Source organism: Amphiprion ocellaris, chromosome 16, assembly GCF_022539595.1.
Source record: "Amphiprion ocellaris isolate individual 3 ecotype Okinawa chromosome 16, ASM2253959v1, whole genome shotgun sequence".
Taxonomy (NCBI): Eukaryota; Metazoa; Chordata; class Actinopteri; family Pomacentridae; genus Amphiprion; species Amphiprion ocellaris.
Genome location: NC_072781.1, coordinates 21,762,713 through 21,788,413, shown reverse-complemented (window position 1 = coordinate 21,788,413; position 25,701 = coordinate 21,762,713). Strand labels below are relative to the sequence as shown.

At 38.0% G+C, this 25,701-nt stretch overlaps 1 protein-coding gene across 1 annotated transcript; it reads right to left on the bottom strand.

The window, feature by feature from the left end:
* Window positions 1-1,176: 1,176 nt before the first annotated feature.
* Window positions 1,177-23,958, bottom strand: LOC111586638 (inactive pancreatic lipase-related protein 1-like). The gene is made up of 12 exons (XM_023296404.3): window positions 23,904-23,958; window positions 20,331-20,482; window positions 19,069-19,188; window positions 17,185-17,319; window positions 14,369-14,477; window positions 13,662-13,781; window positions 13,389-13,505; window positions 11,052-11,170; window positions 8,866-8,995; window positions 8,280-8,394; window positions 3,855-4,022; window positions 1,177-1,300 (listed from the first exon to the last, which is right to left on the bottom strand). Exons 1-12 carry the CDS (start codon window positions 23,956-23,958, stop codon window positions 1,231-1,233), a joined length of 1,410 nt encoding a protein of 469 aa, XP_023152172.2. The 3' UTR covers window positions 1,177-1,230.
* Window positions 23,959-25,701: the final 1,743 nt, after the last annotated feature.

Genomic DNA, 25,701 nt, shown 5'->3' with positions numbered 1-25,701 from the left:
GTCATCACAAGAGCAACATAACACAAACATACAGAAATAAAAGATGCACAGTCCGGCTGGGGTCCTCATGGACCACAAATGATTTTTCTATATATATACCACAAACTTGGTTGGAATCAAATAAGCTTTAGTTTATGTGATAGCAACTATGTGGGTGACAACTACCTAAAGGGACTAAAAAGTCCAACTTATAAACAAAAAAATATGACAACTTGTATACCCTTGGGGTCCGCATGGACCCCGGTGTACTGATGAGGGTTAAACAGTGGAAAGTTAATTGGTAATTCTGTATTGTCTGTAAGTGTGAATACGAGTGTGATTGTTTGTCTCTATATGTAACTCTGTGATAGACTGGTGAGCTGTCCAGGGTGTCACCCTTAGTCAGCTGGGACAGACTCCAACCCACGTGACATCACATTGTTCATGTCTTGTATGCAGAGATTTTTTTAAAAAAGCATCTTTTTAAACTTTGTGGGCTTCAGAGTATGGCTGTTTAACACTGCTAAAATGCTTTAGGCCTTACTATCACTTTATTCTGGGAAGGGTTACTTCACTGTGGTCATTACTGATTATTCATTTTGTTGATAAGAACATAATTTGTGACATCATCAGAAGATCCTGTTCAGGGATGCAAAACTTCCCCTATTGAGTCACTACAACTTCTTAAGTTATAGTCTAAGATGGGACTAATTAAAAGTCAAGTTTTAAATAGTGCATGGCTACACGCTCTGTAGAAAGACACTGAATAAGTAGCGTTACTGACGTTAGTTCATTTTTATCTCATAAAACATTAAAACATTAAAAACGTGTTGTAAAGACATGAGACCCTTTATATCTATTAGAGTGCATATGTAATTGGTGTTTGGTGCTTGCCTTGACTGCTCATCACAAGCTTATGATACTATTTTTTATTCTTCATATAGTGAACTAGCAATAGATTACATACATCAAGGGCAAAATTTGTGGCTTCACATATTTCCTTCTAAAATAATTCCCCATCCCTTATGAGTTCATTGCCACGTCTTTTTCTGTTTTCTTTCTAATCTCTTCCTGTTTGGCTGACTTTGCAGTTGATCTGGCTAAGTATTTTGCCCTTGCATCGTGCTCACTTCATTGACTGATCCCTTTATAAAGCTGCCACAATGTGCACAACAACACAAAAGATGAGACAAGGGAGAGAATGCAGAATCTTTATTGAAAGACCCTGAGCCAGCTCATGATTGTGGCTGGTTAAGCTTGGCATGGAAGCACTGACTGGATCTCATTCTCTTTCACAGTTTGTGTTCCACAGAAGAGGAACCTGAAGGATGAGACAAAAAGGAGATTAAAAAGAGATAGAGACCGCATTACACATTGGAAGGGAGAATGTGAATTAACATTCTAATTTAACCATGTATAAACAGCGGTTGATTCTCCTCTAATTCACTCACATTGCTATTGAAGAATAAATCCTAAAATGATGTAATTGTTTCAAATCTGTGGGTTGATCATTCAAGATAATCACGAAATGGGAATAAATCTTGGAATAAATCTTAAACTAAAATAGTTAGTCCAGTTTTGAGTCAGCTGAAGCAAGATACTTTCCCGTCACAACATATTTTATTCCTACTGACTGATGTATTGTAATGATGTGAAAGACAAATGACAAAGCAAAATGAAAACAACCACCAAAAACATAACTGTTTCCTCTCACCATGTCCCCACCCTGCAGCTGTGAGCACCACTAGAGGGCACTAGAAACAGTCCTATGCTGCCCTCTAGTGGTTAAATAACATTTGTGTAAGACATTAAGTGCTGCAGTTTGACAACAAAAGCAAGTTCATCACTTCTTATAAATATATAAATTCCTCCTTCAGACCCAATGCTGTGTTTGCAGAGCCCAGGCCTGAATCACACCAACATCAGCTGGATGATCACAACACAGCTGATGCACATACAAATAAAGCCTGGCAGATCTGGAAGCCAGAGACAGAAATTACATCAGTATCTCATCAGACAGATAGAATAGAATAGAATAGAATAGAATAGAATAGAATAGAATAGAATAGAATAGAATAGAATAGAATAGAATAGAATAGAATAGAATAGATAGAATAGAATTATTTTTTGTATTAATTTAATAATTTTTGTACCAGAAGTTTTGTTGTGGTCAGTCTTTTTTTTTTTTGTTAGCATCTCAAATCAAACCTAAATTTCTGGCTGATTTAATTATTCTCATGTGTTCATGCTCATTTGCTGCCCTTCTCATATTCAACACAGATCTAAAGACTTTTCAAATTCATGACAGCATTCAGCTCTTAGTCCTTGATGACTTTTAATCAAAACTGTGCAATTTAAACTCTTGAAAATTGCTTCTTCTTTTGTAAAGCATTTTAATATTTGTGTTGCATTTGGCATTTATTAATTACTTTTTGCCAATAAACTTAATAACATGCCAACAACGTTTTTACCAACCAGCTGGGATTCCTGGTTACAGCAAAAATGCACTCTCAGTAGTTTGCAAATATCTTTCTCCATGACAGAGAAATAAACTAATTCTTTTAAAAAATTATCAGAATAATAAATAAAGCTTCCTATCATGAAACTACTAACAAATTACTCATAGAGTCTTGCACCTTAAAATTTTCAGATATTGTATACTTAAAAACATTTGAAATACTATTTCGAGTAAAAAATGAAAGTCTTCCCACTTGTATTCAACAGTTTTTTAAATTAAGAGAAAATATATTGAATTTAAGAGGGCTGGGTGTCTTTGAAAGAGGTAATGTGAGAACTAATGTTAAATACAGATGTGTTTCATATTTGGGAGTTATATTATGGAGTGGACTTACTGATGTTTTGAACCTGAGTAGGTCTCCGTTGAGTTTCAAAAAAGCATTGAAAGGTAAAATAATTAAGGATTACATTGTAAAATGACTGATATGTGAAACGATTAAGAAGAACAATTTAGAGTAAAACCTTGTTTTGTTTTGGGTTTTTTTGTCTTTTATTCCTTGTATTACTGATATGCTGGTTTGTTTTATGAATTGTACAGGATAGGCAAAATAAGCCTCGGCTTCAGCCTATTCCTTTTTCAGTTACAGAGCTTGTTGACTTTTTTTTTCTCTCTTATTTTTTATTTTGTTTTTTTGTGACGGGAAGAGAGAAGGGGGGAAGAAGGGAAGAAGAAGAGAGGGAAAGGGGAAAGAGGGAAGGGGAAAAATGTTTACTGTAAGAATGTATAATAATTCTTTGCTAGCTAAATGCACAAAATGAAATTATTGTATTGTAACCAAAATAAACCATTCATTCATTCATAAATTAAAATGTGTTTTTATGGACAAGACCACTAACCCTATAACATATTTTATCTATTCCATGAGCATGAAGGATTGTATAAATATGAATAAACTATATACAGCAGAATCTTTAGAATATTACTTAGACTTTGCTCACCTATCCCCTTATTTATTTTTTGATTTTCCATATTTATTTTTTTGCTTTGAGTTAGCACACACTAGCTTTGTATGTGCTTTATATGAGTGAATAGAGGGAATAAGTAGTGTAAGTTGGCTGAATCAGGCTTTTTTTTTTCACCTAGAATATAACTGCTCAAAATGTGCTCTGTAATATAGCTGACAAACCAATAAATTGTGTTACAAATGGGTTTAGCAAGTTGCATTTTTTGTTAATGGTAAAGTACCATTATCATTAAGCATCAATGAATCTACGTACAAACTGTCTTTTTAAATCCACCAGTCATTGTCTTGGAGAAAATGGCTTCTGAGATGCTTCTGTTCAGGAATGCTGAATTGTTCTGTGACATTAGGATACAAGGAGTCTGACAGTCATGTTTACAAAAAAGATAAACTTACATTTTGCCATCTTTTCCCCTCTGCAGCTCCACCTTGGTTGCACCGTACTTAGGTTTCATGGGATTCAGAATGTGGTTGTTCCACCGAAACTTCACCTCCGTCACTTCACGCAAGTACTTGTTAGCATCAAGCAGCATCTCGTACGTCCGCCCAGGATTCAGCATACCCCTAGAGTGTCACATTGTTCACTCATTAAATGAGCCTTTAGATATAGTATAATAATATGGTACTTAATGAAAATACTGCACATTCACTGTAGCTACTGTTGTATAAACATAAACCCACTCTAAAAGATTCACTGTAAAAGGATTATTTCTGTCAAATTACTTGTATTTTTATTGATTATTTCTGTTTTGTGTATCACTCTAAAATTGTATCTATCTGGAGAAAAGGCCACATGACAAAAGGCAAGCTGTAGGATTGAATTCTTAGTTTTAGATTTCTGACATACTATGAAATGTACAGGTTATTTTAAAAGCATCATCAAACTGCAGAATACTTTTAGTTTTTCATAAAATGGAAAAAGCAAGCCATTACATCAGAGCCGTTTGTCAGTCATCTACTCCTTCTCATACAGTATAGTATATGGTGGTCAGCCTTCAGTACCTCAGGAACAGGAACTCATTTTCATATATAAATGGCTGTCTTCAAATATTAATGCAATAATGAGACAGGTGATGGCTTTTGATGTGTGATTTAGATTGTGTGTAATTATTATAGTTTAGAGTCTATAAAATATAAAATAATATGAAAGCTTCTATGCCTTCACATTTTACACTTTCTCTAAGTGCTTGACCTTATGAGCTGTCAGCTTGCTACAACACACAACATAACAAGAGCAATTAGAAAGGAGCTCTGCTAGGCAAGTGAAAACTGTTCTTGAAACATATTTATTGATAATTTGGGGGGTCTCTTAAACACAGACAGTATACTATTCTTGCCATTACTTATCTTAATTTAGAAATGCCAGTCTAAAACCTTAATATCTGATTTAACCCTTTCTTTACCAGTTTTGATGTGAGTGTTGGGTCATTGTTGTGCTGGAACACCTTACTGCATCTAGGATCTAACCTGCTGGCTGATGATTTTAGTTTTTCCTGAAGAACATGGAGGTAATCCTCCATCTTCATTATTTTTCTTTTTTGTAAAGCACCAGTTCCACTGGCAGTAAAACAGCCCCAGAGCATCATACTACCGCCACCATGCTTGGCAAAAGGTGTGGTGTTTCAGTTAAAGGCAGGGGTGGACTGGCCATCTGGCATACCGGCCACTGTCCCGGTGGACCGGTGTCTAGTGGGGGCTGCTCAACAAGCTTCCCCCGACCTGTAATCACTAAATTGTAATGGGATTTTACATTTTACGGGTCGCTTCTATTGTCCCGGCGCAGCATTTCCAGTGTTTACGGCGTTGTTTATCAGCTCAGGAAACACACAGACCAATTATGTACAAGTTCAGACATCTCACATGATGCTGCTCAGCCAATGAAGTCTGAGCATTGTAACCGCTAAGCAAGCTCTGCGTTCAGAAAACAGCTGAGAGACAAAATGGACAGACAAGACGAGGACACCGAGAAGAAAGTAACCCTGCACATGCTGACTATGTTCGGCTAAACGTATAGCATGTGAGGCAGCTTTCTCAACTATGAACATAATCAAAACTAAATATCGTACCAGACTGACCAGTGAGCTCCAGATGTGTTTGAGAACGACCCTGACACCATTCAGGCCACGATTCAAAATACTGGCAGCTCAGTTCTCCCATTAAGCAGCAGGGGTATAAGGTGAGTGATATAAGACAGGAAAAATATGTAAAAGTGTTCAATTGTCTATATTTTTCAGATTTAGATATTGTTGAATATGTATATAAGTTAGTTCAGGTTGTTCAGTCATTATTTTTTTCAAGTTGTGCATTTTATTTTAAGATGTACAGTTATATTAAAAGTTTATAATAAATGTTGTCAAAATGTTTTTTGAACCGTACTGAATTTATTGATTTGATGGTCAGTTATTGATTACATGCAGATGCTAATAAAACTACTAGTTTACATCAACATATTTTGCACTAATTCAGGCTAGACATTATGATGTTCTGGACCTTTGCTTTAATACATTTTCTCTGATTGGACCTCTTTGAATTTTAGTTGAATATCCCTGGTCTACTGGATTGCAATTTTTTTTCCAACTTGTCAACAAGTTTGTATAGGTCTCTAAAGATGTTTTTGAATTTTTGTTCTGAAAATATGACCTTTCTGTCAGTTTTTGTCCTTGCATTCAAAAATTTGTGCTTGATTCAGTCAACTGATAATGTTGTGGGCCGGTCTGGCCCAGAAATGCCAGGGCTGACTTTTTGCCCCAGTTCACCCCTGGTTAAAGGCCTCACTTTCTGTCCTCCAAACAAAATTCTGGTCATTGTGACCAAAGAGTTCATTTTTTTGTTTTACCTGACCGCAGAGCTTTTTCCCAGAAAGCTTTAGTTTAGTTTAGTTTAATGTAACTTCATTTAGTTTTGTTCCGTTTTGCAAATGTGATCAGCAGGAAGCTTCAGCTGAGCCTTAAGGTGGAGGAAGAGCTTTCCCTCAGTACATGGTGATGTACAACACACTTGACTTTAGACACTGGCATCTGTTTCAGAAGCTTCTAATTCATGTTTTTTGGTGATTCTTGGTAGACTCTTGGTCATCCTGATCAACTATCTCTCAGCAACAGGTGTTCTTACAGACAACTGTTTGCAAAGGTAATCTGTGTGGGATCTGTAGCTGCTTTAACATTGCTCCAAGTCACTTTCCTGACTTGGCCAAGTCAGTGATTGGCTTTTTCAGATCTTTGCTGAGTTCCTTTGAGTTTTACATGGTAGTATTTGCGGATGAGCTGAATTAGTCTATCAAATGAGCCCTATTAAATTTGGCTTGGAGAAGTCAGCAGCTGTAGTCAGGTGTAATCCTCATCACTTTTGTGCACAACTGTTTAGGCTACATGTTTATTTGTTTATATCTACATATATATACACATGGTTTCCAAATATATAGGGTTGAGATGCATGTGAACTTAGATACATCCATCCATCCATCCATCCATCATCTATACACTGCTTAATCCTCATTAGGGTCATGGGGGGCTGGAGTCTATCCCAGCTGACTTAGAGTGAAGGCAGGGGACACCCTGGACAGGTCACCAGTCTGTCACAGGGCTACATACAGAGACAAACAATCACTCTCACATTCACACCTACGGGCAATTTAGAATGATCAATTAACCTCAGCATATTTTTGGACTGTGGGACGAAGTCGGAGAACCTGGAGAAAACCCACGCATGCACAGGGAGAACATGCAAACTCCATGCAGAAAGATCCCGGGAAAGCCGGAGATTTTCTCGCTGCAAGGCAAAAGTGCTAACCACTACGTCACTGTGCAGCCCAACTTAGATACAATTCTGGTTAATATAACCTTATATTTGGCTGTTGCACTGCTGCCTACTTATGTACCGATGAATATTTAATTAAGGTAATTTAGATTGAGACTTATGTGTGTTTAAATTTGATCTCACATACTATATAATATAAATGTTGGTCTATAACTTATCATACAACAACCCTAACCCTTTTATATTCTATTTAGGTAATTATATGTTAAAGTTGATTTTCTGTAATAATAGGTTTTTGGACTGATTCTGTGAAACAAAGTCAAAAAATATGATAGCTTGTCAGACGGTCAGTGGGACAATATTGGCTTTCCCACTGGTCAGTGCTAGAGGAACTATTCATGCTTAGTCTGACAGTTAGCCTGCCCTGAACCAGGTTAGCTCCCTGCATAGACTAAATGAGCTTGAATTATGTTGAATTTGTTTTACAGAAGCGAAACAACCTGACAATAAGTCCCACTAACTGATATAAGCCTGATTTGTTTGGTAAACGTGGTACATGGAACAACACCCAAATATGACATTCAGATCAGGGAGTCAAACTCTCACACTGGTGCCAACAAAGAGACACACAAAATTCTAGACAAATAAAGAAAATCATTCAGCAACTTCACCCCAGTCAGAGATGTTAGATGGAGGAAAGCTGCTGGGTATTTTCTATAGAACCTAGATCACTAACTGGCAGTCCATGGCCCGAGTCCAGACCCAGACACTATCCTATATGGACCCGGACCTACAATCAATAAATTATAAGGGGATTTTAAGTTTGATGAGATACTTCTATCGGTTTAGCAGATCAGAAGGCTGTACTACAAAGCCAGTCTGAAATACTTATTGATTACCTGCAGATATTGATACAACTACTAAGCTTCATCAACAGATATCACACTAACTCAAGTTAGACATTGTGATGTTCCAGACCTTTGCTTTAATAAATTTTCACTGGCTGGACCTCTTTCTATTTTAGTTGAATACCCCTGCTATAGAACAGTGTATTAAGGTTCTTACAAATGAAGCTGGACCTCCTTGGTTGTGACCTTGCCTCCGGTAAGTGCCACAAACATGAGTCCTGGGTTTGGCCAGCTGGGACCTTCGAGGGTTAATGTGACTTTGTAGCTGTAACCTAGAAAAGAAATAGTACACCTTTGTGCATTTGTGCATACCGTACATGGTTATTTATCCCACACATCACATATTGTTGGGATGAAATCCTAGAAAATCTCCTACACAATGCTGACAAAAAATAAACAAAAAAATCTTTTATATCATTACTGTTCCAAATTTGATATGTGTTGTTATTCCACTAGCAAGTACAGAAAACTACTTTTCCTTCCTAGTACCACACTGAGTTGAAAACTGAATAGTTTTGTTTTTGTGGATGGCAATGCATTTTTGAGTCTACCCAACATCAGTATAGCAGAGGACATATGAGCCTAAAGAATGAGGACTGTGTGTTATCCTTCAAATGAGCTGAAAGCATTTGAAACACCAAAACCGGAAACATTTTTCAGTGCTTCTTCACAGCAAAATCTAAGCTGTGAGTTCTTAAGTCACACCTTCATTTTTACCAGGACAAGAAGGTCAGGATACTTACGGCCAAAGGGCTTTGAACGGCCTGTGCTGAGGAAGTACTTCGTCTTTGAAATGCCATCAATCACAGTGAACTTGTCAGCGTAGTGGCCCATCAGAGGACACTGGCTATCTGCACATGGAAAACACTTTCCCTGTGAAGACAAGGACATGGTGAGGTGTAAAGAGTGAGCTCAGCCCATGATTGAGTGTACCAGCCTCTCTTCTGTCAACGAGCAGTCAGAGAAAAAGTGACAACCCTAAAACCCTTTACCACTACGGCTTCATACATTTGACAGTAAAGAACTGTGCTTGTTTTGCAGAAAGTTACTCTGTGGGACCAGGCTGACTGTGCGGCTGTCAACTATGGCTGCAGGAATAACACTAGAGAGCGTTTATGAGGTGAACAACAAGGAGGTGCTGTCATCTTTCAACAGGGACATAGTCATATGAGGTCATTCTTGGCGCTCCCCAGGCCTCCTTTGATCGGGACATGTGTCCAGGGCAGGGATAAACTGTCATTACCGCCAACAGCTGCAGATACAAGCCCACACCAAGGAGGCAATGACTGAAGCCTATTTGCATCGTCCCATGCACCACAGTGAAAATCCAATCTTGCCGAATCAACTTCTAAAACCAAAGAAAAGGTTTGCGGCCATATCAATGTCATACAGCAGTAACAGGTGGCATCCCCTCATACATGCTGGAATGGTGGGGATGTGGCCCTTCTCCTTCCAACCCTTCTTTTGTCTGAGCACATCTGATAGCCCTGAGTCACATTTTAAATTGAGGACATAAGATGCCTCCAAGATCCCTTGTGTGTTGCTCCTTCCACTGGGAGCTTTGCTGGGATCATTAAAGCTTGTCAAGACACTATTTTTGAGACCAAATCACATCCCATTTTAACTTTTATCTAACGGGATCCATGGACCTAAATTTTCATTTCAGGGTTTGGATATAATCTCGTGGCAAACACAAGTTTTTATAAACTCAGACTGAAATCGATCATTTCAACTGAATCCTTGTGTTTAGTGGAATTTTTTAAGGAGGTGAAGGGCATCAGTGCAGATTATACATAGACTGGTTCACTGAGATGTGTGCACATGCAGAGGCCAGAAAACTAAGCTACTGTAATGTAATGTCAGAGGTTATTAGGGCTGTCAGTCACTGCATAAAGTTATCGAGTGGAAAATGTTAATTATCACAAGAAGGAAATCTTCATTGCTCAGAGCACAAAACTGACTAACTGGATATTATAAAGGCAGACATCAATTTTAAGGTCAGATGTCTCACACAGTAATTGTTCATGATCGTTTAATGAATAGAATTTGTCAGCTCGGTGACTGACATGTTTGTAAGATTTCAGTGGGGACAAATCATGTAGTGACAGCTTATCAGGAAAGGAGCTCTGCAGTCATTTACACAACGGGTTTTTGCATTAATTTAACACATCGGACATATATCCATTGTCTGGAATATTTTTCACAATGTCCACATTCATCACTTGACCTACACTGGATTAAAAATTCTTTTCAAATCATGGTGTATTGCTACAGTGCCTGGGTAGTGCTAGCATGTAACCAGCTGCATAGCATGTTCCTGATGAATTAACAGCCACAGTAACTTTCCAGCCAGCTCTGCTTGTAGTCACTGTATGACCATATTTTAAATACAAAGATTAAAAAAAACTAAAAAGAAAACAAATGAATATATGAAATATGTGAATTACAGATACCTCTTTATATACCTTTATATGCCTTCATATACCTCTTTATAACCGTTTGAGGTCACCCAGATAATTTCATGTTTTCCATGAAAAGTCACACTTTTATCCATGTGCTAACATAATTGCACAAGGATTTTCTAATCATCAATTAACCTTCCAACACCATTAGCTAACACAATGTAGCATTAGAACACAGGAGTGATGGTTGCTGGAAATGTTCCTCTGTACCTCTATGTAGATATTCCATTAAAATTCAGCTGTTTCCAGCTAGAATAGTCATTTACCACATTAACAATGTCTACACTATATTTCTGATTCATTTAATGTTATACTCTGAAAAAACTGCCCTTCTTTCAAAAACAAGGAAATTTCTAAGTGACCCCAAATTTTTGAAGAGTAGTGTGTACATTCTGTAAAAAAAAATAAGCCCTTGGAAAGGTATCATCTAGCAGTGGTTCACTCACTAAGTTCACTCAAAGACTTACAGCAGCAAAACTGTCCTGGTCAGAGCAGGGGAATCCGACAAAGCTTTCTGATTCAGAAATGCTCTCAGTGTAGTACTGATAGGCTCGGGCATGGTTGCAGGCATCAAAGTTTGAAGTGCCTAGTAAAAGATTGGAGGGGAGAAATGAGATGAGAGAAAAGAGGTTAAGGTAAGAAGAATAAGCGAAGAGATATGGGTGCAGACAAAAGTCTTAAATTTCAGATAGCTGTAAGTATGAACTCACAACTTTCTGACCAGGACTGAGTCACTGAGCACTGAGAAGTGTTTGGAAGTTTAGAAGACAGGGAAGCATTTCATGTCAAAAACATATAGAATCCGCAATGGCATGATTTTGAAATTTTGCACTGATTTACATGAAAAAAAGGATCCAGAAGTTATTGCATGTAACACAACAAAAAGGAGAATCTTAAAGTCAGAGTAGGAATGTGAGATAGTGTTGGTGAGCGACAGACATAGAAAGAGATCTTGTCTTCCTTTGTTTTCTCTTCCAGCTCAGGGCAAACATCAGGCACTCCAGGACCTCCAACTATGCAGCCCTGGTTACCACTCTCAGTCTCTTATCTATAGGATCAAAAGTGGCAGATTCAGCTGTGACAACACCCTCCCTCCCCCCCTCCACATCATGGCATGGCACCAATGCTGCCACTTGAGCCTTGCTGCTCAGCGGTCCATTTCAAAGAAGGCCGTCGTCATCCATTTTAGAAAATATCTGCTCAGATAGGTCTAGCAGAAATAACTCGGCCTGGAGTTTCTCCACGGTTTTTCCATTGGGACATCTCCAATATTCCACAGGGCATTGCGCTGTAAGTTGCATGGTTGAGAAAATAGGATGCATGAGTCATTGTGCTATATAAGGCAAGAATGACTGTGATGTGACTGTGATGAAGCCTGATGTAGACTTCAGAGCACTGGATGTGTAGTGAGGAGATCAGAGGCCACACCATGTGCCTTATGGATACATTTTTTCTCTTCCTTTAAAGCAGAAGCCAACACAGACAAAGCACTCCTATTCAATGATAGCAAACGCAGACAAACAGGTGAATAAATGGATTTAAATATGAGCGACGGTGACTGCTGTTCCTTTTCTAGGGGAGGGGATATTGATGTGCTGTTGATGTGCTGGATGTCAGCTAAGGTTTGTGAATTAAATCAATGACATGTGATGCATTTCCAGAAATGTCAGATGCTTACGGACACCGGAATCATTTATCTTTATGTAGCCAGTTGTGATAAATATTGCAATCCTCATAAACTCCAGGAGAGGACACTGTTGTTTCTGGTACGCTTGTAAGCTAGAGAGATGCATGAATGTATTATCAGATGACTCTTCATCCGCCCCTGACCATCTTTTTAGAGGTACAAAAACACTGCATTAGCAAATCCTGCTGCCACAGTCACTGTTGTATCGTATTGTTTGCCTTTTGTGTTTCTCAATGTTTTTCCTTAGCCTGTGTCTCCTGTGCTGTCTGTATATTCCACTATTCATGTAACTCTTTAAAGTTGTTTTCTGTTTTATTGTGTTAATCACTGACCCTGTGTGTTGCTTCCAATCTTTGTGTTTCCCCCTCCTTGTGATATTCTGCCCCAACCTGTGTTCAGTTAGTGTCAGTTTGTCTGTGCTGGGTCCATGTGTACCTCGACCATATGTTTTACAGATGTGTTTCATGCTTTGCCTTCCAGCGTTTTCAGTTAGTGCTTCAGTTAGTTTGGTGTAATTTGGATTATTCTCTCTTTTTTTGTTGTTATAAATTCATTCCAAATTCATAGACTTTTGTTTCCTACTTAAATTTTTGCATTTGGACCTTTGTAAGGTTCACCTTCCCATGTGAAGTGTCTTAAGATTATGTATGTTGTGAACTAGCATCATATAAATAAAATAGAATTTAATGGAATTGAGCTGCACAGTGGCTTGGTGGTTAGCACTGTGGCTTTGTGTCCAGGGTGAACCATGCCTTCAACCTAAGTCAGCTGGGATAGACTCCAGCTTCCCCGCTACCACACTGAGGATAGATAATGGATGGGTGGATGAAGTGTATTCTATACAGTTACAGTTTTTTTATGTTCTAGTGACCTTTGAAATTACAGTAATGACTTCCTTCCCATTGATTTAGACAGGAGGCTGGTCTTGTTAACCCAAAACAATTGCCTGGGGGTGTCAACAAAATGGTTGCTGAGGGCTTAGGCTTGCATGTAATGACTTTGCTGCAGTCTATGATTGAGTGACACAAAAAATGTGACTACATCAAAATCATTGTTACAATCACTGCATTTCCAACATCTGAAAAAGTGAGTTTAAGAATGGTGTGATTTGTCTTACCCTCCCAGATAGCATCAAGCTCAGTGGGCTTGCCTTTGTTGGCAGAGCAGCCGGGCATCAGTTCTCCTCCGTTGGGGTAAAAGTCAATATGACCAACAGACTCTGGCATCCCCAATCCTGACAGAATGGAAACGAAAATAATGTTGGTTCAAAGACATGAGATTTTAAAAGCAGAAGGTAAAATAAATACATTGAGCATTTTTTTTTATAAATTGTCCCTTAGCAATTTCTGAAATGAAAAGAAATGCTTCAGTGATCATCACTGACATGTACCAAGTTTGGAGTGGAAGGGAAGTGCATCAGTGTGAATAACATCCACAAAAGTGGCGTCACTGGTGTCGAGACGCACAGAATTGTCAGTGTGTTGAAAGTAAGGTTCAGACGGGTCCAGTCCTAAACAGAAAAAGAATGTATTAAATGGATGAATGACAGAGCCTGAATTTTATCTGGTTCTATCTCTGTCTTTTATTTCTACAAGCAGCTTCATTGTCACACATTTTAAGGTAGCTTCCTATAGAAACCAAAGACTGTATGAATAAATGAGGGCATAACAGTACCCAAACACAGTGAGAAGTTCGAAATTCTACCAAAATCCTGTTTCATGTTTGACTGAAAAGACACTACCAGACTTTCAGAAGTGTCCACAGAAATCCCATGTGTCCATGTTTAAAATCCACATTGTTCATGCCTAAACCGTGAATTGCCCTTTAGCCTTCTCGAGCTCCGTCCCTACAGTTCTTCCCTTTTCAGCTCTAACTACTTGAAACTCGATAAGTTGCATAGAGAGAATTTATTCAGAACAGTTAACATTTATTTTTAATCTTTTAACTCGTTAAAAAATTCATATGTGCTGCCTGTTTTGTTATTCCCACAAATCAGAATGGTAGTCTGATGTTAGAGGTTGGCTAACAACAACAAAAAACATTTGAACAAAAACAGCTGTGTCTCATCATAAAGTGTGAACAGTGTAGCAGGTTCACCAGTGATTCGTGCCAGTCCAGGGATTCTGCTTCCAACCTCCCCTGCAGCATGAGCTCCCAGACTGTGTCCGATCAGGTGGAACTTATCAGCGTTCTGCTTGTAGTGTCCCTGTGTCATGCAACATGTGCTGTATGTTAAATTCAAAGACACCGGGTCCACCACACACAGTATACGGAACATGCAGTATGTCCTTCAGCTGCTGTGTGGTGGGTCTGTCATCTGTTATGTCATGTTAGGTTTAGTTTTAGCTATTGTGACTCGCAGAGGTGGGTAGAGTATCCAAAAATTGTACTCAAGTAAGACTAACGTTACTTCAAAATAATATCACTCAAGTAGAAGTAAAAAGTAGTCATCCAAAAAATTACTCGAGTAAAAAAGTATTTAGTGAAAAGATTACTCAAGTACTGAGTAACTGTTTGATTGTAATGTCCGATTTATTGTTTAGAAATGATATGATCAGACAAAAATGTAAAATAACGTGCAAATTCTGGTATTTCCAAATAATGAAATTACAAAAAATTGCAAAAATAAATAACATCTTTACAAAATGACAAGTTAAGGCACAACAAACACAAATTTCCAAATCTCAGTTTTTCACAACATAAAGCTTCTGAAACAAATACCTGTAGTAAGGTAAAGTTTTTGTGTTTGAACATTGCAAACTACTTCCAGTGACAAGATACACTGCATGTCCTGCCCCCCCCCCCCCCGCTGTATCACGCGGACCTATCAAGCCTGACGTCACGCTTCACTTCGCCCGTGTTAGTAAACAGAAGACAAAAGCCGAAGATATCCATGCTAATGCTATGCTAATGTTGTCGGACTCCGAAGCAAGATCACATTTCTCGAAAATGCCCCCGTTTTTTTCATTCCCTGTCTGCTACATGTGTAGAGTTTGTGCCGCTATGCCGCGAAAGTTCGTATGTGGTCATGTGACTGCAGGACGACGGCTGGTGAAACGGAGTCACGTGATTATTGTTGCTTCGTCTGATTGGTCAAACACGGTCATGTGGTAGATCCACTGGGGCATCTCTCCGGCAAAATAAAGCATATCTAATGTGGTAAAAAAAAAACGGAACGAGTCGACTGCAGCCCAGTGTAACAGAATAAGAGTAGGGATTCTCTTCACAGATATACTCAAGTAAAAGTAAAAAGTATGGCAGAGTACACAACTTTCAGAAGTACTTTTTTTTTTCAAAAAGTTACTCAAGTAAATAAAGGAGTAAATGTAACTCCTTACTACCCACCATGCATACTCAGCAGTAATATTATGATGTCTCACAAACATTTCCTTTAAAGGAAGTTTTTGGCTGTCACACTGTGTTTAATTGGTTTACTATACTCTTAGTCTCAGTGTGTGTCAGATATCGGTCTGAGACTGTGTGATGAAAATCTGGCAAATCACTGGATCATTCCAGAACTGGAGGACATTTTACGTCCTACCCATCAAATTTCAAATAATCCATGTACAAAATACTAAGACATGCAGTTGTTGTGTAAATTTACTTGTCCTGAGACCAAACCTAAAAAGAAAAACTAGAAGAAAAGAACATTTGAAAATATTTTTTTAAAATACCAAATAAGTCTGGAGTTCCGGAAAACTTCTAAAATTTATTTGAGATGACCAAATTACATCTCAAATAAAACACTTATAATGAAATTTAAATCTCCGTTTTTATTTTTTTCATTGACATCTCTTGTAATTGAAGGAGCATTTTTTATAATCAACATAATATTTTAAATAATAATTATTATGCATGGAGCATGTGTCCCAGAACCATGTTAGTATAACCTTTTTAGCAGGTAGAGGAAGAAGAAAACAGTGAATCACATGATAACCTGGAATTAACATCTAACAGTTTTCCAAAAGAATGTAGAGCAAAGCTATGTCCTCTCTTCTATTTTTCATATATTCATAACATTGTCAGCCATGATTGAGTGTCTCACGCTACCTCATGCAACCTGTTATGCATATTATCAGATAAGAGAAATTCTTTTTACTTTTTCCTTGACTTTTATCCATCAGTACATTTGTCCTCTTGGTCAGCAGTAACAGCTAGCTAAATATCGAACTTCTACTCTTGAGAAAAAGCTAACATTAGCATGGATTAGCAACCCTGTCACTGTGATTAGAGTAGGGTTAGCAAACAACAAATAAAACATCCATCCATCATCTATACACCGCTTAATCCCCATTAGGGTCGCGGGGGGACTGGAGTCTATCCCAGCTGACTTAAGGCAAAGGCAGGGGACACCTGGACAGGTTGCCAGTCCATCGCAGAGCTACATATAGAGACAACAATCACCCTCACATTCACACCGAAGGACAGTTTAGAGTTTCCAATTAACCTCAGCATGGTTCTTGGACTGTGGGAGGAACACCCACGTATGCACAGGGAGAACATGAAAACTGCATGCAGAAAGATCCCAGGAAGGTCAGGACGCGAACCGGGGGGCTTCTAGCTACAAGGTGAAAGTGCTAACCACCACGCTACTGTGCAGCCCTAAATAAAATGTAATAAAAAATTTACCATTGATGTGTAAACTGAGCTAATCAAGCCTTTGATAGTTTATTGTCTCTTATTGATGAATATGTAGCAGAAAATTGTAAAAGAGAAGGTTTATTTTTCAATAATTTTGAAGCCCAAATGTCCTCCAATTCTGGAATGACCTGTATAAGGTAAAAAGAAGGTTGGGACAGTCAACCTGAGAGAACTTCATCATACATTTCTTCTACATTTCTGACACAGCTGGAATTTTGAAATAACCTGCATTTTGTGACATTTTGTGAGCACATTGTGAGCGCTGTATTTACCATGAGGAATGTGATCATGGATGCCACCTGGGCAGCCAACAGCCTGGCATTATTGGCCGCCTGAGCATACTTAGTCTTCAGTCCTTTTTTCCACTCCACAGCAATGCAGTTCCCATTTTCCTTTTTCACCATCGCCTACAGCACACACAGCAATAAGTTCACTAACACAAATTTTACAAAACTCAGGGTAAGTTCACCCAATTTACTCTTGATCCGGTACCATGTAAATACTGTCAGTAAATATAGACTGCCAGTCTTTGGACACACCTTGTCATTTATTGTTTTGTTTATTTTCATGACTATTTATATTGTAGACTCTCACTGAAGGCATGAAAACTATGAATGAACAGATACGGTTTTATGTAGTAAACAAAAAAATGAAATAAGTCAAAACATGTTCTATATTTTATATTCTTCAAAATAGCCACCCTTTGATTACTGCTTTGCACACTCTTGGCCTTCTCTCATTGAGCTTCATGAGGTAGTCACCTGAAATGGTTTTCACTTCACAGGTGTGCCTTGTCAAGGTTAATTTGTGGAATTTCTTGCATTCTTAATGGGGTTGGGACCATCAGTTGTGTTGTGCAGAAGTCAGGTTGGTACACAGTAGTAATCAAAGCAAAGGGTGGCTATTTTGAAGAAGTGCAAACTCCATGCAGAAAGATCCCAGGATGGCCTGAATGCGAACCAGGGATCTTCAAGCTGTAAGGCAACAGTGCTAACCAACAAGCTGGAAGTAGTATAGTTGGGGAAAAAATCATTGCACTCACATTAAAACAGCTGTATAGCAGTGGCACAGATTTTGGTAGACACATAAAGGTTACATATTTATTGACCATTTTCTAGGATATTACATATATGACCATTAGATGCATTTGGGGGAATGACATTGCTGAGGACAGTCAGATGTTATATATGTTAGGATTTATTATTTTGACTATTTCTATTAAACATACTGCTAGCTTAATACTGATATACACATTGCATTATATGCCACATAAAAGAGTTGTGTTGATCTGTGAATGAATGAGATGGTCCCAACATTATCTCACACTATGTCAATTGGGATAAAACAAAGTTGAATAGCACAACGTCAGACAGAAAAGCACATCCGCTTACACTCAGGACATATCAGACACACGAACATGCGCTGTAGACACACATACACCCATGCATGCTCACTGCACGCTCACACACACTTACTCAATACTCAAGGCCACTCTAAGACACCACATCCCCCTCACTTCTGCATTATCAGGGACTCACATACACACCACATTCAGTCCTCACAACACAGTAGAAACATCTCTACATTCACACATAGTTCTTCAGGTTGAAGATGGTCCGGATTGGCTGAAGACAAAAGATGTTTAGGGGAGTTCAAGTTTAAACTGTGGATTCCCCCAACTATAGACCAATCAGATAGAAGCACATTCTCATACAAAACTCTGTGTAATGTTAAGTTAGGCGTCCTTTTTGGGGAAACTGGCTACAGCAACTCTCTTGTGTATTAGTCACAGAGAACTGTGGTTTTCCAAACCAAGGAGGTTCCATGTACATGCTTTCCATTCTCCAATGCATATTAAATATTCTTAAAGGATAACTGGGACTCAGGATTCCTCATTATAGCAAGTAAACGAACGAGCTGACATATACTTTTTTTTTATAAAAGTACTGCTAAAAAGTGACATATGCTGTATCTCTAGTTTTCGACTGCTTGCCTGCAATTGAAGTGACAACTAAAAACTGGTATGAGCAAGAAGAGGAACCTCCTAGTCTTATATGACGGATAAACATCCTGTTGAAAGGAAGAAGCTTTCTTTCCTCTCACGGTACGTTCTTTACATTAATCCAGGAATGAGATGTCAGTATGTGGTTTCTTACCTTACACATCTCCTGCGGCCAGTCCTCATCTTTTTTCACCAAATAACCAGGAATGACGAATCGAGTTTTATACCTGCCGCTGTAGTTGGATATGTCGATAGTTTGGTCAGCCTTGATCTCCTGTTGGTTTCATGAGAAGAGCACTCAAGCTTCTTTAAGATAAATGCTTCCAATACATACTGAAGGCTAAAATAATGTAGACACTTTTCAGACACAGATTGCAAAGAAACATAGGACAAACTTATGTCCAAATTGTTCAGCAGCTATAACTTATGAATCTAAGAAAATACTCAAATTAATGACATAAATGCTAAAAGTAATGGAGATTGGTGAAAAAAAACAAAAGTAACTGATTGCGTTGTTAGCTGAAAGTAACATAAATGGTTAAAACATCCAGGTTCTGTCACTGCAAACTGGATCTTGCTTCATACTGACAGTTCCACTGAAAAAGCATTGGAATAAATCTATTTTACATAACCATTACATAGTATTTAGTATAAAATCAGTTTAAATGAACTTGAAAAATGATTGTATCAATGAAGAGTTGAGTTTATATGAGGTATCCAGGTACATCTTGCAAACAGTTGAAAACTTGCAGCCTCATATTTATTTTATCTGAACTAAAGAATTGCTTTTTGCACCAAATGAGAACTGTAGGTTTTGTCCTCATAACTTTTGAAAGATGAGTTGTGTGGAGGTGAGGAACAGTTACAGTGACCAGTACTCTTGCAGTCTACACTACACTGGCACGTGACTGTGGTTTCAACATAGAAAACCTGTTCTTCAGCAGGTTTACCTGTACACTACAGTTTAAAAGTTTGGGGTCACTTAGAAATGGCCTTATTTTTGAAAGAAAAGCAATTATTTTCAGTAAAGATAACATTAAATGAATCAGAAATACAGTCTAGACATTATTAATGTGGTAAATGACTATTCTACCTGGAAACCACTGATTTTTAATGGAATATCTCCATAGGGGTACAGAGGAACATTTCCAGCAACCATCACTCCTGTGTTCTAATGCTACATTGTGTTAGCTAATGGTGTTGAAAGGCTAACTGATTAGAAAACTCTTGTGCAATTATGTTAGCACATGAACAAAAGTGTGAGTTTTCATGGAAAACATGAAATTATCTGGGTGACCCAAAACTTTTAAACGGTAGAGTATGTCCAAGCTGATACGCACACATGGATCACAGATGAGACAGCACAGCTCCTTGTTAGGTAATATCTAGCAAAAGACAGTCAGTTCTCCTCCTTGCCTGGTAGTAGCTATTCTTCCCGGTGAAGAGGAGGAAGCGGGTGCCAAGCTCCGTGGGGCTCCAGGGCAGGGCAGAAACTGGTCTCTGGTCAGTGCCAGACCAGGGAGGATGGTCATTGAAGCAACCCAGCTCATCATAGCAGACCTCAGTCGCTGTGGATGGACATAGAGGACACAGTTCTGCTTGTACATTACATCTTCCTTCACTCATTTGGGGAGAATTCCACAATGATCATGCTCATTTAGTTCTGATGTTTTGCAGTTTTAAAACTCCCTTCACAGACCCACAGAGGAAGAAATGTCAGCTGAGGTTGCAAGAAGTTTCATTTTGCTATTGGAGTCCTAAAAGGTGGTTTGTACTGCATAGGTATAAGTGTGAAGCAAAACACGTGTCATTAACAATTTTTTTTTTTTTTTTTTTTTTTTTTAAATAAAAGAATTTTCAGGCATTGTGAGTATAGTTCATACAAATGGGGTTTAAATACAAGGGACAGGTGTGAACAAAGGTTAATCATATCATCCTGGATCTTGAATACATTCATGCCTGGTACATTTATGGTTTCGGACTGCAGTTCAGCTGTTTGCTTTTTGACGCTGAATGAGTCTTTCCATGTGGGTCTTGATGAAAGTTATGTTGTTTCTTTGTATTGTTTCCTGCCTTTATGATTCCATGATTGTCTAACCAGTTTCCAAGCTCTGGCTCATGTGGAAGAGTGTGTCGTTCACTAATTCCAAGGTTGGCAGTTCAGTCCTAGCCCCTCCGCATGCCCAAGTGTCCTTGGGAAAACACTGAACCCCAAACTGCTATTGATGGCAGCAGTCACGATTGTTGTGAATGTGAATGTGTGCGCGAATGGGAAACATTGTAAATTGCTTTGAGTACCATTAAGGTAAAAAAAAAAATACAATTAATGAATGCAGAATATTGACCAGTTATTAGCTTGTCTCCCTGGTGTACTTGTAGCCTCCCTCTGTGTTTGTCAGTTCCCTCATGGTTCACCTGCCCAGTCATTCACTGCATGTTATTCAAGTTTTCCTGCATGATTTTTGGTTTCCCTTTGTCCCCTTTAAATTGATTTTGTTGGACTATTGTTTGGGCTATCTACTTTTTTGCTTTGAGTTTAATTAAAGTTACTTTTGTTGCCATGCTTGTCTGCATTTGGGTCCTCCAGTTGATCAGAACTTCACTATTACTTTTGAATGCAGGAAAACCAATTTTCACCAAGTCTTTACTTTATCAATTGTAGAATAGAAACAAAAAAAATTTTATTATCACTTAACTATATTTTAGGTTTAAAGTGTAATTGTCAGAACTCAGAATCACAAGTTACATGACCTCATGTCCAATGGATTATGACAAGTTATTTAGGAACATTGTTGGTATATACACTACCAGTCAAAAGTTTGGGGTCACTTAAAAAAGTCCTTATTTTGAAAGAAAAGCATTTTTTTTCAATGAAGATGATATTAAATGAATCAGGAATACAGTGTAGACATTGTTAATGTGGTAAATGACTATTCTTGCTGGAAACAGCTGATTATTAATGGAATATCTACATAGGGGTACAGAGGAACATTTCCAGCAACCATCACTCCTGTGTTCTAATGCTACATTGTGTTAGCTAATGGTGTTGAAAGGCTAACTGATTATTAGAAAACCATTGTGCAGTTATGTTAGCACATGAATAAAAGTGTGAGTTTTCACGGAAAACATGAAATTGTCTGGGTGACCCCAAACTTTTGAACAGTAGTATATGTTCCTGAATGTATTGCAATAAGGTTAAAAATCCTCATAAAATATTTTTTGCCTGCTAGCAGTACAGCAAAAGTGGGGATAAAAGCTTGACACAGCATCTTTATTTGTAAAACCAAAATTACAATTAAATACAGCACACAGATTGAATTTGCATTCACTTAATGGAAATTAACACAGGTAAGATTAGTGACTATATAAAATAAAATAGAATTGTAATTTAGACTAAGATATATGCTGGATGATCTCTAAGTATAACTCAAGAAATTATAGAAAACAGCAGAACTCAAAAATTTAAGTATGGTTCCTTAAAATATTACTTTTTGTCCTTTTTTTCTTTTTTTCACAGTGTTAAGATAAACTTTATTGATCCCTCACCGGGGAAATTGACGGTGTTTGACTAAATTTACATGCACACTAGTAACTCAGTTTTGAATCGCTACATGTTTTGCATATTAGGAAGAGGACATTTACATGGAACAGACGAAAGGTCAAATCAAAAATGTGGTATGTACATGGAGCATGTTCACCCTTATGGTGATATCCTTGTTCACAAGACTCGTGTTATCACAGTCAGCAAAACCATCATGTAGCTGCCAACTGAGCAAACTCAACAGATCCGGATGAAACCAGTTTGTGGTCTTGTTGCTCATGACTATGTTTTCAGATTAAACTTTTATTTTAGCATGTTGACCATCACATTATCACATTTTTGTTGCAAATGTCAGTGAGATACTCCCAATCATAGTACCAGCAGCAGTAGTAGTGGTGGTGGTGGTAATAGAAGTAGTAGTACTACTAACCGTAGTAGTTACGGTAGAAGACGTAGTCGAGATCAGAATTTTTTAACATACCATATAATGACTGAAATTTGCAAAAAATTTAGACATTTGGTTTGTGCAGCATAGCAGAAAACAGATTTGACTATTTCACTTGTACAGCTTCAGTGAAAGGACAAACTAATACACAGTACACGATGCTGTCAGCTGGGCAGAATAAGGTTCATTCCAGAATTGGAGGACATTTTACATCCCACCCATTAAATTTCAAATAATCCATGTACAAAATACTAAGACATGCAGTTGTTGTGTAAACTTACTTGTCCTGAGACCAAACCTAAAAAAAAAACTAGAAGAAAAGAACATTTGAAAATTTTTTTTAAAATACCAAATAAGTCTGGAGTTCCCCTCAAATGCAGTTATTCTCTTGTCCCACTCCCCTGAAGACCACATTGAATCTTAAATAAAACAGCTACAATGAAATTTATCACACAATTTTCCAAAAGAATGTAGAACAAAGCTATGTCTTCTCTTCTATTTTTCATATTTTCATAACATTGTCAGCCTTTATGAATGTCTCTACCTGTCACTCTACCTCATGCAACCCTGTTATACATATTATCAGGAATAGACAAATTCTTTACTGTTTTCCATCAGTAGGTTTGTCCTCTTCGTCAGCAGTAACAGCTAGCTAAATATCTAGCTTCTTCTCCTGAGAGAAAGCTAACTCAGTAACCCTGTTACTGTGATTAGACTAGGGTTAGCAAACAACAAATAAAGCATGGAATAAAAATGGTACCATTGATGTGTAAGCTGAGCCAGTCAAGCCTAAAATTTTGAATCCCAAATGTCCTCCAAGGCTGAAGGAACCATAAAATGATGTTAACAAATTAAAAAGTACTTTAGTGTAAAGTGGCAACACAAACCTGCATGTCAACAGCTTTCAAAAAAACTAATCAAAATTAAAATTTCAATTAAAAAGACACTCCACCTTAACTTTGCCATTTCAGCAAAACAGTATCCAACAATTGGAGCAGCTCACCATATGATGCGCCAGTGAGTAAGCACAACAGACCCAAACTCCACATCAGTGACATCTGTTGGGCATAAAGTTTGATCAGAATTTTTGACCAGTGAATAGAAGTAAAGCTATGAACAGGATCATACTCACCACACAGCCAGACAACAAGTTTATGAACTAGTTCTGACCCTTCTCTGCTTTAAATACTCTAGCCAGCTGCCTTTTTCCCCACACAGGAGTGGGGAAATACACAGGTGACAGACTGATATGTTATCCAAGGCAGGTCAGAAACCAGCCACTTAGTAGTCGCCTGTTGTTTTAATGCGTACTTAATGCCATCACTTGTGGTTTAGAATTAAACATATGAATGTTGATCAGTAGATATAGTGGGACATACGTAGAAAGACATATTTTCCCATGTACATATCTGTAGTAGCAGGGTTTCATAATCACCACTCTATTGTGTATCAGCAGTTGGCAGGAGTAAACAACACAGTTAGCCTCAGGTGAACCTGCAACAGACATTACCATTCACAGCTGCTCACTTGCTTATCAGAACAGTAGGAACTTAATCCCCAAATCGAGAACAAGACCACCCATAGGCCAGAGTTTTTACATTTCCAGATGGTGGCAATGCAACAAAGTCTGAAATTTCAGCTTGGATTTTACATCTTCTCAGTTGGATAATAGAGTTCAGCTACACTTTTACACATCATATAGAAGCTACCTATAAAATACTGCTTGTCTGCTGACTGATTTCAATGAAGCTGTGTCGCCTCCAAAGGCAGTAAGAAACCTTGATGAACAAAACGTTTAAAAGTTACTTTGGACAATAACAATAATAGATCCATAAGAGCAGCAAGAGTTGGACACAAACACTGACTGGGCAGATTCTCAGTCATTTGTTCAGATATTTATGAATTTAAACTCTAAACGTGTCAATAAGATTCGTTTATGTAGTTGTTCCAGACACAATCTATGGGATATATTTTTGACTCTCCTGCTGTACACTACCGTTCAAAAGTTTGGGGTCACCCAGACAATTCCATGTTTTCCATGAAAACTCACATTTTCATTCATGTGCTAACATAATTGCACAAGGGTTTTCTAATCATCAATTAGCCTTTCAACACCATTAGCTAACACAATGTAGCATTAGAACACAGGAGTGATGGTTGCTGGAAATGTTCCTCTGTACCCCTATGGAGATATTCCATTAAACATCACCATTTCCAGCTAGAATAGTCATTTACCACATTAACAATGTCTAGACTGTATTTCTGATTACTTTGTTATCTTCATTGGGGGAAAAAAATGCTTTTCTTTCCAAAACTAAGACATTTCCAAGTGACCCCAAACTTTTGAACAATAGCATATCTGTGATTATATTAGATACTGTATGCACAACATGTTTTGGAAACAAAATACAACATTTTCATTGAATGTCACCATCAGTCCTGCAGATATGCATTATCCATTTTTTCCCCTGAAATTCAGCCTGATATATTTAGCTTCTTTAGAAAACCTTGAGCCATAGTTTCTAATAGAGACAGTGTACCTGATGGGTGGTTCATCATATAACGATGACAGGAGGAAGTTTAACTGTCCTCCCGGGTTCTGTTAACTACACTGCTGATGATAGTGACAAAAGAATCATTTGTATTTGTTTCATTTTTAAGCATTTTATATTTCCAACAGATGGCACTAAAGAGCAAGTAAACGTAGCAGCATCTCCTCTTTCATCAGTGAACCATGCTTGATCGGGCCTCTGTTTAAGCAGATCCCAGTTGCCAGTGTCCTGTCTAAAGAGCAGACTTAA